Source organism: Emys orbicularis, chromosome 16, assembly GCF_028017835.1.
Source record: "Emys orbicularis isolate rEmyOrb1 chromosome 16, rEmyOrb1.hap1, whole genome shotgun sequence".
In the NCBI taxonomy this organism is placed as follows: domain Eukaryota; kingdom Metazoa; phylum Chordata; order Testudines; family Emydidae; genus Emys; species Emys orbicularis.
This window is the reverse complement of record NC_088698.1, coordinates 2,767,501-2,782,562: the sequence shown is the minus strand read 5'-3', so window position 1 is coordinate 2,782,562 and position 15,062 is coordinate 2,767,501. Positions and strand designations below refer to the sequence as shown.

The 15,062-nt window shown below is 44.4% G+C and overlaps 1 protein-coding gene across 5 annotated transcripts in view; it reads left to right on the top strand.

The window, feature by feature from the left end:
• Positions 1-10,020, top strand: part of EWSR1 (EWS RNA binding protein 1) — a 40,885-nt gene extending 30,865 nt beyond the window's left edge. For all 5 annotated transcript variants that reach the window (XM_065417500.1, XM_065417498.1, XM_065417501.1 and 2 more), the window contains 7 exons: positions 713-831; positions 2,386-2,515; positions 2,987-3,109; positions 5,756-5,915; positions 6,718-6,815; positions 7,907-8,159; positions 9,260-10,020. In XM_065417500.1, coding sequence (XP_065273572.1) covers positions 713-831; positions 2,386-2,515; positions 2,987-3,109; positions 5,756-5,915; positions 6,718-6,815; positions 7,907-8,159; positions 9,260-9,299 — 923 coding nt within the window. In that variant the 3' untranslated portion in view covers positions 9,300-10,020. The remainder of the gene's footprint in view (positions 1-712; positions 832-2,385; positions 2,516-2,986; positions 3,110-5,755; positions 5,916-6,717; positions 6,816-7,906; positions 8,160-9,259) is intronic.
• The last annotated feature ends 5,042 nt before the right edge of the window (positions 10,021-15,062 follow it).

Below are 15,062 nucleotides of genomic sequence, written 5' to 3'. Positions count from 1 at the left end.
GCTATTCAGATATACCAGGCATCTAACTTCAAGCAATACTGAAATAACTACCATAGAGGCATATACTAGCTTTACTTTTCTTTTCCTTTCCTCTACTCCACCACCCATAGCCTGTGAATTTGTAGTTTTTTCCTTTCTAGTCCTGTACAAATGTGCATTTTGTGTCTCTAGCTGTTTCCAGGATCAGCTTAGGTCATTGCCCATATAATTGCATAAAAGATGTAAAATCTAATGTGCACCTGCAGTTGGATATCTGTTTTTGCACAGATGATCTCAAATTATTCCCCAAAAAGACTTCCATTGCATCAGCCACCCAATTTTGGCTACAGTTTCTCATGGCACTTGAATGGTATACATCCAGCCATGGCAAGAAACCAGACCAAAATTCCCTTATGTAGGAGGTCAGTGGGAAATAAATCAGCTGATTATTTGTAAAGGATGAGCTTTTTTACAGATACTTTGCTTAGTGATCAGTATGCGGTATGGCTCTTCCTTATGTATAGAAAAAGTGCCACTGAATCCCCATGTTGTATGGCTGGATTTTCATCTGGTATTTCCATAAATATACAAGTATTTACCCTCACTGAAAGAGAGGTAGCAATCCATTTAGGAGATGATCACTAAAGTTGACCAGACAAAACTGAACTCTGTCCTTCATTATCTTTTGTGATCATCTGGTATAATGATACTTCTGTGAATTTGATCTCCTTAGGCCCACCTGTAGACCCAGATGACGACTCAGACAACAGTTCAGTTTATGTACAGGGACTGAGTGACAGTGTGACCCTGGAGGAGCTGGCAGACTTCTTCAAACAATGTGGTGTTGTCAAGGTGGGTGACAACGTGGGTATTCATGGGAAATACAACCTAGGTGGAGCTACTGTAAGGTGAGTGCATAACTGGTGGGAAAATTGTTCCTAGAGAGTAGTTATCAGTTGTTCACAGTCAAGGTGGAAGGACCTATTGAGTGGGGTCCCGGAGGGATCAGTTCTGGGTCTGGTTCTGTTCATTATCTTCATCAATGATTTATATAATGGCATAGAGAGTACATTTGTAAAGTTTGTGGACGATACCAAAGTGGGAGGGTTTGCAGTTGCTTTGGAGGATATGATCTGGACAAACTGGAGAAATGGTCTGAAGTAAATAGGATGAAATTTAATAAAGACAAATGTAAAGTACTCCACTTAGGAAGGAGCTGTCAGTTGCACACATACAAAATGGGAAATGACTGCCTAGGAAGGAGTACTGCAGAAAGCGATCACAAGCTAACTGTGAGTCAACAGTGTAAGACTATTGCAAAAAAAGCGAACATCATTCTGGGACGTATTAGGAGTGTTGTAAGCAAGACATGAGAAATTATTCTTCTGCTCTGTTCAGCGCTGATTATGCCTCTGGAGTGTGGTGTTCAGTTCTGGGTGCTATATTTCAGGAACGATGTGGACAAATTGGAGAAAGTCCAGAGAAAAGCAACAAAGATGATTAAAGGTCTAGAAAACATGACCTATGATCGAAGACTGAAAAAAATGGTTTTGTTTAGTTGGAGAAGAGAAGACTATGGGGAGACAACAGTTTTCAAGTATATAAAAGTTGTTACAAGGAGAAGGGAAAAAATTGTTCTCCTTAACATCTGAGGGTAGGACAAGAAGCAATGGGCTTAAATTGCAGCAAGGGTGGTTTAGGATGGACATCAGGAAAAACTTCCTAACTGTCAGGATGGCTAAGCACTGGAATAAATTGCCTAGGAAGGTTGTGGAATCTCCATCATTGGAAATTTTTAAGAGCAGGTTAGGCAAACACCTGTCAGGGATGGCCTAGATAATACTTAGTCCTGCCATGAGTGCAGGGGACTTAGATGACCACACAAGGTCCCTTCCAAACCTATGATTCTATACAGGACCGCTGGAGTGTGGAGCAGTAACTCTCTCACCAACTAGTAGAGTGGGATGGAAATAGAGCTGTGATTCTCAGCCTTTTCCATACTGGGACACCCCCACCCAGTGTATTCTAGGCAGGTCCTTCTCCCATATAGCAGCATGGTCCCAACCCGGCAGGCTGAGAACCCCTGAAATAACCTGCAGAGTTGTATTCCCAAAAGAGCCTTTTAGGACTTGTCCTTCAATGTCCATAACAGGTTTCTGAATTCTACTGTAGTTGTGCCCTATAGGTGGGATAGGGGATTAGTCACATCCTCTAAGTGGGATTGGGGGAGATCTGTGTGGATTTGCTCCTTCCTGATACATCTAACTGTATCATTGAAATGGAGTATTTGACCTCTAACTCAGAGGAATTGGAGATGATTTTAAGAGTAGTGGAGAAGGATATATTGGTAATCTTTGTTTACAATTCATTGCACTGCAATTTAAAGTGATTTTATTCTCCTGCTAGATGAACAAGAGGACTGGGCAACCTATGATAAACTTCTATCTTGACAAAGAAACTGGAAAGCCAAAAGGAGATGCCACAGTGTCCTATGATGACCCATCAACTGCCAAAGCAGCGGTAGAGTGGTTTGATGGCAAGTGACTGGAATTAACTCCTGATTCTGATGACCATAGTTTTGACTGGGATTTATTTCATAGCTAAGTATTTGGCTAATTCAGAGGATAGAAAAGTGGGGTTTTATGTCCTCCACACAGGCAGGTGATACATACATACATGGTAAAGCAGATCTTACTTGGAAAGACTTTACCTGGGAAACTTTCTGGTTTTAGTCAAACCAGATAAGATAAGCCAGCTCCCTAGTGCGCTAACTTCCAACGAGTCTGGGCAATTCTGTGTAGAGTTTATCTTTGGTTCTACAGGTCAGAGGTGGAATTTCCCCCCACCCCCCAGCACTTGATATAAGGACACCTTTCCCTTTGATCAGTGACTACGAAGAGGTGTATCCTGTAGGATGCATGTACATGGTACCCAAGCCCTATTCCCCCTCCAGTAGTGGAAGTTTGTGACCATGTAAGCAAGCCACACTTTTCTGTGTTTTTTCCAGGAAAAGATTTCCAGGGGAGCAAACTCAAAGTTTCTCTCACTCGGAAGAAGGCGCCAATGAACAGCATGAGGGGTGGGATGCCCCCACGTGAATCACGTGGATTGCCTCCCCCGCTGCGTGGAGGTAATGTTGGTCAGAGTCTGTATGAATGAGCTGAATTCCCCCAGAACCTTATTGTGCAGAGCAGGGGTGTAGTGTACACCAAACAGCATCGTTCCTTCTAAGGTGCGCGCCTGAGGGAACGAAGGGCCGCACACCTAATTAGTGGAGTCGCGCAGGCGTGGCTCCACTAATTAGGTGCCTCCTGACCCTGCAGAGAGAGAACGTGGAGAAGGTGAGCTGGTGGAGGGAATAAGTGAGGTGCTGGGGAGACATGAGTCACAACTCTGGTACAACGGACAAGCGAGTCTCTCCCAGGCAGCCCCAGCTGGGCTGTGGGCGAGAGATGGGAAAGACAAATAAACAATACCCCACAATACCAATAAAGATTTAACTAAATGTCGCTTTTTAAACGTCATATTTGTGTCACTGTGTTAAAGATTACCCCATGTCATGTGTGCCATTTACAAATATATGCATTTTGCCTCTGCCTTTTTAATGTAAAAAACTAGCGGATAGATACAATCATCAAATGTATTTAGGTTCATTTTCATTATTTTACCACTGATTATACCTGAATTTTGTACACAAGTCAAGGCAACTGAATAGAAAAAGTAGAAACAGGATTTGAGATGTGCTTTATATACACCTCTACCTCAATATAACGCTGTCCTCAGGAGCCAAAAAATCTTACCACGTTATAGGTGAAACTGCGTTATATCGAACTTGCTTTGATCCACCGGAGTGCGCAGCCCCGCCCTCCCAGAGCACTGCGTTACCGCGTTATATCTGAATTCGTGTTATATCGGGTCGCGTTATATCAGGGTAGAGGTGTATGACAAGTGCTTTTATTCTTCCAAAAAGGAGATCCCCATAGATGATTACTTCTGGCTGGAGAATAACTGCAGTAACTGGTTTGTTTTTAAAAAAAAATCCAAATAAATCATCTACTCCCCAAAACTCTCATTAAAAATCACAAAAGTGACAATGTATTATTTATGCCTAGCTTTTGCATTGGATGGCATTTAAGAATTGCTTGTCTGGTACATAGGTTAATTAATCTAGTTCCTAAAATTAACAGTACCTCCACCAGCTGCTTAAAATGTTTGGTTTTAGCTTTGTCTGGGAACATGTACTATCGAAATAGCTTTAAAGTTTGATTTGCAGTATCGCTCTTGTATTTTCTAACCTGTCATGTCCCAGCCCCAGCTTCGGGGCTGCAGTGTCCAGGAGAGAGGCCTCCAGACAAGTTTTAGAATTCGTTTGGTGAGAGGTATTGGAAACCATTAAGGCCAGATCTTTGCTATCTGGTATAGTTCTGGCTCTTCAGAGTACTCTCATTGACTCATAAGTAGCAAGCACTTGGTGCTAGGTGTTTTATAGGCTGAAGACTTTATTTTCAAATTATTTGAAGCAGGGATCTGTCTACAAACTCTGAAGCCATGTGTTAATGTGCTCCATTTACTTAAGTCTGGGCTTGTAAAAACTTAATGAGCCTACTCTGAGTTTTTGAGTTGGTGACATGCACAAATTACAGGAGAATTTTGCCTGTTTCTACAGGGCTCTGTTTCACTTACACAGTGCGGGCCCTGCTAAACGCTCATTTAAAAACTCATAACAGCCAATCACTCGATGCTTTATTTCCCGTTGTATTTTCGGTGTTGTCACTTGTTTGTGGCTTGTTTGCTGGCTGTCACTTTATTATTACTTATTTTTACTGTTCTATGTGTGTGAAGTATTAATCAAATTAAGAGTTGACATCCTATAGAAATTGTATAAGCCTGAGTGAATGCCGTTTACTCTCCTTTCCAGTATCAGAAAATACTGTATTAATATTTGTGAGGCAAGCATGACTATTTCTAGTTGACGCATAGATTTGTTTAGCATCTTAAAGCTGAGCTATGTGTTCAGATAATATGCATGCAAGAGGGATAGTTTTGTGGACTGCAAAAGTCCGTAGCATGTTAGTGTTTTGGCAGATGCTTTATTTTTTGAGACCAGCTTTGCCTGAAGATTTAGTTGTCTATGGGAGTAGGTTATTAAATTGGGCCTCTGGCACATTTTTTTATGCTTTCACTTAATGGCTCTGTCTTTGTTTTATCTATATCGCTGTTTTCAATATGCCACATTTTGGTGCGTTTACTAGCTTGAGTTGTTAGAAAGGATGATAAAATGCATGTACTCCACTCCAAGGGATACTTAATCGGCTCCTGTCCTAAGATGGCATGGGCTATAACTAAGGCTGGGTGAGTCCACAGCAGTGGTGCCCCACGTTGTGAGAACACAATCAGTCACATAGAGAGTCTACTGTCTTGTCTCTGTCCTGTGTAATACGGCCATCCGTGTTAATTTTCTTATTTTTTTAATTTTCTTTTTATCTGATTTCATACTAAATAAACATCTTAAGCAGTGCACCTTGTTAATTATGCCTTGTTTTAATATTCTTTCTTCTTCCATACTTATAACTTTTAAAAAAATATATCTAGGCTTTTTGTTTGTACTGGTGGGCGGTGGCGCACATCCACACATTACCTTGATATTGGTGCTGCACATAACAAAACTCATTCCGCACATGGATGTAAAAAATTAGAGGGAACGTTGCCAAGCAACACCCTAAGTTGTGGAGGTGACCAGTGTCTGCATCGGAATTAACTGACTTCTTCCTTTCAGGTCCAGGGGGTCCTGGTGGTTCTGGTGGTCCAATGGGCCGTATGGGAGGCAGAGGTGGAGACAGGGGAGGCTTCCCCCCAAGAGGACCGCGGGGTTCTAGAGGAAACCCTTCTGGAGGGAATGTCCAGCACCGAGCTGGAGACTGGCAGTGCCCCAACCCGTAAGTGTTTGCTTTACCAACTATGCTGATCTGTTAACATCTTTGTGCCCTGTAGTCCTGCGTGTAAACCCAGATGCCTTCTTCCTTGCATGATACCTGGCACTGCAGCCCACTCAGCTTTCATCTCCTGCAGAATGTCACAGCCCCCATCATGCTAATACTCATGTCAGTTAGGAAATGGCTCATTTGGGGCCAGAACTTCTGGTAGTAAAGTACAGTTCAAATTTTGAAAAATAAGCTGTTGAATTTACTGTAATTGAGAACTTGGACTAAGCACAGATGCATTAGTGATTACATACAGTCCTTGCCAATTTAACACCTCTGCCATATTAGCGACAGCGGTATTATTTATATGTATTGCAGTAGTGCCATTGTGCTAGGTGCTGTACAAACACAACAAAAAAACAGTCCCTGCCCCAAACAGGAGCGTACTTGGAGCAGCCACATCATTCGGTATAATGATACATTGCCATTCTTTTGTACTGGCAAGGCAGACCAGGAGATAAAAAGGGTGTGTTGCCCAGAAGTGTGATGCAGATATTAACTAGTTAGTCATCACAAACCCAGAAGATGGAAGAAATATGGGCTTGCTCACTTACAGACTCAGTATCAAAGTTGAGAATAAAATCCTTACATTTGTCTCCCATTCTGTATCAGGACCAGCCTCCTCTCCTAGATCAGTTACATAGCCATTAAAAGTTAAGGTAGATTTTTGAATCTTGTCTCTTTCAGATTTACTCTGCCTGATAAAAATAACTGTTGTTGTTTTTTTAAGTTTTCACTAACTGATGGTTCTGTCTAGGGGATGTGGAAACCAGAACTTTGCCTGGAGAACAGAGTGTAATCAATGCAAAGCTCCTAAACCAGAAGGCTTTCTTCCACCCCCTTTCCCACCTCCAGGTATGTATGTGACACAGCTTTTAGAGAGGAGCTCAAGGCTATTCCCAGAGCATGGGAGATGAGTACTTAAGATGAACCACCTCCTTTGCATATGTGATTGACATTGCTTATACAGTGTTCTCAGGGACTGATCGCTAGTATTATCACAGTATTAATTACTGGGTAAATAATACCCTCTTGGAGCTGTAGAGGCAGCAGTTTATGGTTCTACTCTGCCTGAGATGACTTGGCCTCACTTACCCGCTATTACTGTGACTCTTTCCTTGCATCTATCGGCAGCAATCCAGTTTCTTACAGGCAGGTCTACACTACCGCTTGAGTTGACCTAACTTGCGTTGCTGAGGGGTGTGAAAAAGACTTGACACAAGTTACAGTGACCTAAGCGCTGTCCACACTGGCATTGTGTTGACGGGAGATGCTCGCCCGCCAACATAGCTTCCGCCTCTCGCGGAGGTGGAGTAATGCCGAAGAAAGAGCACGCTCCCTTCGGCATAGAGCGACTTCACCAGACATGCTATAGTGACGCAACTGCACCAATGTAGCGTTTCTACTGTAGACCTGCCCTATCACACTGTCACTTTATGTGGCTCCCAGCCAAAATGGCCTTAAATCAGCCATCTGCCTCTCAGGCTTCCCCAATGGATTTCAGGGTAGCACAAAATTTTCAGTGGCACTTCTGGAAACATGCAGTGGCATTAGCCACCAGTGGCTGTCTCCAGCCCAGAAAGCGGCCTGATGTTGCTTCCTGGGCATCTATGCTTTGTTCCTCTAGCTTGTGCAGTGTTGCCAGCATTCATGTTTTTGACAAGGGCAAGCAATTTTGGGTAGAGTGAAAAGTGGGTTTCCTGCCCTGTGATTGGGGTGGCTGCCCTCTTCATGGTTCCACTGCCAGGCCTTAAGCCACCCTCTGCCTCAAAGCTGCATAGACAATCTTTTACTGCTTCCTCTTGCATCGGATCTGGAGGAAAGTTAGAGATGATTTAATGTGAAAGGACTAAGTTTTCAGTCCTGGAAGTCTGTTTAGAGCAGGCATGTTTTCACCTTATAGAGCCCTGGTTTCAAATGTACATGGTGACGTTTTTCTTTACCAGGTGGAGATCGTGGCAGAGGTGGCCCTGGTGGCATGAGAGGAGGAAGAGGAGGCCTAATGGATCGTGGTGGCCCTGGTGGAATGTTCAGAGGTGGACGTGGTGGAGATAGAGGCGGATTCAGAGGAGGCCGGGGTATGGATCGAGGTGGATTTGGAGGAGGAAGACGAGGAGGACCTGGGGGCCCACCTGGACCTCTCATGGAGCAAATGGGAGGCAGAGGCGGCAGGCGTGGAGGACCAGGAAAAATGGACAAGTATGTAGGAGAGCAAACTAAAGAACCTGGCAATAGGCTAGGATAGAGGTCCCTGAACTGTGGGGTGCACCCCCAAGGGGGTGGGGAGGAATATTTGGGGGGGGGGCTGCTGGGGCCCAGGCCAGTCCCCATGGGGGGCCAGGAGGGAGCACCACCCAGCTCCGCTTCTGGTTCTGGCTCCCGGCCCTGTGATCGGGGCCCTGTCTGCTAGCCCCAGGGCCCATGGCTGCTGGCCTCGGGTCTGCCCCCAGCTGTGGCCCCACCCTCAACCGCCTTACCCCTGTCCATGTCCCCCTTCCTGGAGCTGCAGCCCTCCTCCCAGCCCCAGCTTGGGGGGGGGGGGGGGGGGAAAGAAGGAGAGGTAAAAAGTTTGGGGACCACTGGGCTAAGATGATTTTACAACTTCAAATAGGTTTTGGGGAGGAGGTGGGGAATGAAACAAGATCTGATGTGATCAAAGGTAAGTGGAGAAATAAAGCTTAGAAAACCAGTAACTCTTGGTCAGAAACTTGATGGGGACACTGAATAATGAAAATTGTGATACACTCCTCTTGTGCTAGGAGTGTGCATAGAATCCTAGAAATATCGGGCTGGAAGGGACCTCAAGAGCTCATCTAGTCCAACCTCCTGCGCTGAGGCAGGACCAAGTAAACCGTACACCATCCCCGACAGATGTTTGTCTAATCTAATGGTGGGGATTGCACAGCCTCCTTTGGAATCCTATTCTAGTGCTTGAGTTAGAAAGGTTTTCCTAATATATAATCTAAATCTTCCTGTGCTGCAGATGAAGCCCATTACTTCTTGTCCTACCTTCTTGTACTTGAAGAACAGTTGATCACAGTCCTCTTTATGACAGGTTTCAGAGTAGCAGCCGTGTTAGTCTGGATCCGCAAAAAGAACAGGAGTACTTGTGGCATCTTAGAGACTTTATAACAGCCCTTAACACTTTTCCAAAGACTAAACAAGCCCAGTTTTTTTAACTTTTTCTCGTAAGTCAGATTTTTCTAAACCTTTTATCATTTTCCTCTTCCGTCTAATGGAACAGCAAGATTGTGGGTGTGTCCTATGAGCTATAACCAAACAAGCTTTTCTTTTTGTAGGGGTGAACATCGTCAGGAGCGGAGAGACCGGCCCTACTAGAGGCAGAAACCTGCAGAGCTGCATTTACTACCAGATTTATTTTTTAAACCAGAAAATGTTTTAAATTTATAATTCCATATTTATAATGTTGGCCACAACATTATGATTATTCCTTGTCTGTACTTTAGTATTTTTCACCATTTGTGGAGAAACATTAAAACCAAGTTAAATGGTAGTGTGCTGAGTTATTTTTTTCCTTTTAAACAAAATGGTTGTTTAACTAAAACTAAACCAATGAGAAACCATTGTTGTGAGCATGCTCAGTATCATTGTTTGCAAAACCAGGAGGAGGAGACTAACTGTAACAATGTTAATGGTTGTGATGTTTTTTTTAAAATAAAATTCCAAATGTTTATAAACTTAATACTTCTCAGCCTCTATTCGACAGCACTCTGAACATCTCCACCTGGAGTTGGCATCGCAAACTCCAGCTCTGTGGGCTCTGCAGAAGAGGCAGTGAGTTTTACTCATGAGTTGTATGTATTATATGGCTTGTAATCCTTTGATATTGAATGTTGCGTTGTACGGAGGGAGCAGGGATTGAAATCTACCATGAAAAGATTGAACCAATCCTGAAGTGTATTTGGCAAGGCAGAGCAGGCACCTTAACCTGTAAAGTGTGGCTTATTGCATTCAGAGGATGGAATTGAACACACCATTTCAAATGAGACATTGGACTTCAGAATTGCATCCTGGTTGTAAATAAAGATGTATTGCTGGGTATATCATGACTAGACTTTTTGTAAATAGCAGATGAACATTTAAGTTCTCTCTGGTAGTGTTTTTATTTCATGTATACCATGCCCACCATCTTGGTATCTGAGTGAGGCTAAGGAGCCAGTGCTCTGTTGAAAACATTCAGGACAAGGCAGCCCAGTAAGTAGAAATGTAGGACTGTATGAACTTGAAGGGTAAATGAAATCATCTTGAGTAATGAATCTTCCTCTGAAAGTAATACAGGCAGTGTGGTTTGAAAGTTCAAGCAAGGTTATCACACTGAAACAGCAGGTGCCCTGTGAATACAGGCTCTGAACAGGAAACACTATTCAGTCTCCATTGTAACTAATTTATAACACAACCAATTGAATAATCTCAAGGGTTTGAGCCTGGTCTTCCGTACCATGTGCCTGTGACATCAATAAAACAAAACATGCAGACTCAAACTTCCCAAAATAGGCTAGAAGCAAAACAACCAACTTACACTCTTAGGGATTCTTCAGTGTACACACAACTTATTCCCAGAATGCCATTTCTGGTGTGAAATGCAGTGCTCTCCAGGCTTAATTATTTCTGATTTCACAGAGATAGGACATGTATATAAAACCAAGACAGGATGCCTATCAGGACAGTAGGAGTCAGTGCTGGTGGAGAAATCAAAGAGCATGTCACATAGCACAAGCACCTGATTAGTGCCAGGCCCTGTATGTGTTCCTATGTGCCAGGCAAGCATCTAAGGGAGAATACAGGTGCTCTGACAAGTTTGTGTAAGTGACACTTCCTTCTAACTCTTCCGGAATCCAGCCTGGGGATAGTTGGGTGCTTTGCTGCTGGACAGAGCCATTTCTATTAGAGCTAGAACTGAGCTATTTATGGTGATTAAAAATCCCATCTCAGTTTGCAGAGGGGGAGTTTTAATTGAGGTGACTTAATTAAAATCAGGATTTACCAGTTGTCGTGTCAGATGAGATATTTCCTTACTTCAGACTGTTTGGTAGCTCTTCATTTCCCTCCTGCATTTGTGTGTGTGTGTGTGTGTGTGTGTGTGTGTGTGTGTGTGTGTGTGTGTGTGTGTACTGATCCCTGCATAAACCTTATAATTGTGATAAAGTAACAGAGATGGTCTTGTTGTGTGTGTGTGTGTGTGTGTACTGATCCCTGCATAAACCTTATAATTGTGATAAAGTAACAGAGATGGTCTTGTTGTGTGTGTGTGTGTGTGTGTGTGTGTGTGTGTGTGTGTACTGATCCCTGCATAAACCTTATAATTGTGATAAAGTAACAGAGATGGTCTTGTTATACCATCACCAAGTGAGCTAATGCATATGGTTGCAAAAGTGCTGCAGTGTGCCCATGTAATCTTCCTGCTTGAGGGGCAAAAGACGGTGAGCAGTTTTCTTCAAGGAGGGGAATGTGCTGGTTCTGGGGCATTCAAAACTTCACTTGGATAAAGAACTTCTACAGCGTCTCCATGAGCACTTACTGCACAGCAAGATGGGTTGCGAAAACTGCTCCAGTGTGCCATGCCTTAACTGTGGACCCTGCTGCTGCGCATGAATGTTCAAACTGCAGCATGTCCGTGTGCACTAGGGAGCTGTCAGTGTGCAGCAGCAGGATTGACGGACAGGGCACAGCATGCCGGAGCGCTGTAGGTTTACATCCCAGCTGGCTGTGCAGTAGATGCTCCTGTAGGCATGCCCACGTGTTTCACTGCTCCAAAAGAGGTGAAATCAGACACCTTAATGCTTGAAAACCTCTGACGTTTTTGGCAACAGTTTAACTCGCTTCTTCGAATGATGTCCCTGGGGGTGCTCCACTTTTGGAGCCTCTAGGCACTGCGCCTCTAGTCGGAGAATTTCAACAGCAGTTCCTAGCTGGGCCGCACATGCGCTCTCCCCTTCTCTCACCTGCGGTGGCATTGTGCAGCCGACCCCCAGCCCCATGTTCTTTCTTAACCGCCCTTGGTCCAACTCGGAGCTTCAGCAGTGCTTCCCCATGATTTACCTCAGAATTAGTGTTAGGAGTATCTGTATATAATAGATTAGTTTAAGACCCCTTTCTCTCTTTAAAAAAAAAAAAAAAAAAAATTTACAATTTCATCCCTCTAGGGGATAGTTTCCTTCAGAATGCCTGGATCGCCTGGCTTAAAATGTTGCCCCTCCTGTTGCGAGGCCATCCCAATTTTGGATGGACATTCCCAATGTGTCCGGTGCCTGGGGGCAACGCACGTACCCCAACAGTGCACTCATTGCCATAACCTTAAAGCCTTAAAGAAAAACAAGGGCTTAAACTAAAACTCATTCTCATGGAGAAGTCTTTCCTCCCAGCCTCAGACCTGGGATCGCAAACTTCTCCTGGCGACTGATAGCTGACTGTGGCTTCTGACAGACCTCCCTCCTTAACTCTGCACAGGAGGGACCTGTCTCCTAAAAGACATGCAAAGAGGAAAGCTACCACTCCTACAAAGAACAGGTTGAAAAAGAAGCCATTCCCCAATTCAATCTACAGTATTGGTACTGACCGCGCTACCGCTAAGTACCTACGCGTTGGCAGAGACTTCCGGTGTCGCCAGCACCGTTAAGGCCAAAGACCATAAGCAGGCAGGCTCTAAAACGGAAGGCAGAGAAAAGGCTGCCCTTTCCGCAATGGCACCAGCTGCACCAATGAAATACTACCAAGTGCCTCTGCAACATCTCAGGCACTGGCGCCACCTTCTGGCTCTCTGGGGCATAACACATGCAATGGCACTGAAGCCTACTATGTCTTCCTTGGTGTAGTTGACATTGGCTCCAATTCTGACACTGCAACAGTTCTTGGCACCGCAACAACTGCAGTTCCTCACACATAAGGATGTAATAATGACCCTGGCACCAGAGTCCCCTCTCCTCGGTACTGATACTCTTGCTACCAACTAGATCTGCCCCTCCTTTCTCCAGCGAGGAGGACAAGGAAGGGGAAGTTTTTTCATCCCAACGCTCACCTATGCAAGGCAGTATCAGGTCTGAACTATGGGAGCATCCTAGACACCAGTGTTAGTCAATAGGTGGACCGTGGGCCAAATCTGTACTGCCAGATGCTTTTAAAATGTCCACAATCTTTTTATTATTGTTGTTGTTTTTGTGTTTTCTCTGGGGTCTGGAACTTGACTATATTTTGACCAAGAATTTTAGACCTTGGCAAAAAATAGATTACCCCTGCTAGACATCATCCCAGACCTGATATCCAGGGGGTGGTAAGGACCCATGAGTACTTTCACCCGTGCCTTTCCCACCACAATGGCTGTACTACCCCAAACCCACAAGTGTTCCCAGGGAGATGTGTAGGCACTCCCTACCACCATCAACAGTGGTATCTGACATCTCCCATGAACAGACTTTTGAGGAAGCTTTAGATCAGGAGGGTACTCCTGCAATGAACATCTCTTTCTCACCCAATAAGACCATCATGCCTCTGCTGCCTACTACCAGAAATTATTGCAAACAGTTCTAAGAACTGTTTAAAAGAGTAGCTGACACACTCCAAATACCCCTCGAGGAGGTTGCTGAATCACAACACAAGCTGTTGAACATACTCCGAATATCAACAACCTCCAAGATCACTCTTCCTATAAATGATGCAATCATGGAGCCTGCCACAACCATCTGGCAGACCCCCACCACAATCCCACATGCACGTAAAAGAGCAGATAAGAAATATGTCTGTTTGAAAGAATGGGAATTTTTATTCACATCCCCAGCCAAATTCTCTGGTGGTAGACACAGTTAATGAACAGGTAGGCAACATTACTTCAGGGCCACCCCTTATGATAAGGAATGGAAGAGATTGGATCTACTTGGTTGCAAGGCCTATTTATCTGTGACATTACAGTTTAGAATCACCAATTATGAAGCTCTGATGGTGAAATATGACCACACAAATTATTCAAAATTATCCAAATAAATCACTCCTCTCTGAAGGACACCTCCTGGCTCGAACAGCCCTTCAGGCATGTTTAGACTCTGCAGATGTGGTGGTGAGGTCTATGCAACTGCCATTGTAATACACTGAGCCTCTTGGCTCCACCGGTAGGGGTTTCCAAGGGAGGTGCAATCCACAGTCAAGAGCCTTCCATTCAAAGGTCCAAAATTGTTCGTGGGTAAGACCAACGAATCCCTTCATACATTAAAGAATTCGAGAGCCGCTCTCCGATCTTTAGGCATCTATACATCTGCAATAAAATGGAAACAAGGCAGATATTACTCGCAATGTTCAAGACAGGCGTCCTACACGCAGACCCAGAGACCATATGATCCTCAGACATGGAGACAAAGACCATCCGAACGTAGATCAAATTCTTCTCAACCCACTGCGTCACAGCAACTGACATCAAATTAGAAGGTTTGGTCGGGGGGGCTTGACAGACCTCCCCCAATTACCGTTGCTAAAACCATTATCCATCAACCATCGATTTACAGACCACCTAATACCATTCTACCCAACGTGGTGAACCATCACTTCTGACAAATAGGTACTGGAAGTCATCAAGACCAGCAACTCCATCCAGTTCATCTCCATCTCCCCTACCCACCCTCTCTCCCCGTCCCTCTTCTGGGACCCCTCTCATGAGCACCTAGGGTGACCAGATGTCCCGATTTTTGGGTCTTTTTTCTTGTATAGGCTCCTATTACCCCCCACCCGCATCCCGATTTTTCACACTTGTTGTCTGGTCACCCTATGAGCACCTCCTGAGACAGGAAGTAGACCACCTTCTACAACTGGGTGCGGTAGAATCAGTGCCGGTACAACACAGAGGGAAGGGTCTCTATTCCTATTATTTTTTAACCCAGACAAAGTTAGGGGGATGGAGACCCATCCTGGATCTCAGGAAGCTAAACAAATTTGTCAAGACACAATTCAGGATGGTTATTTTAGCAACAATAATTCCAGCACTAGAACCAGGGGATTGGTTTGTAGCCTTTGATGTGCAAGACACATTTTCATGTCGCCATACACCCAGCACGCAGGCAACTTCTCTGATTCGTCTTGGGGCAGGATCACTATCAAAAC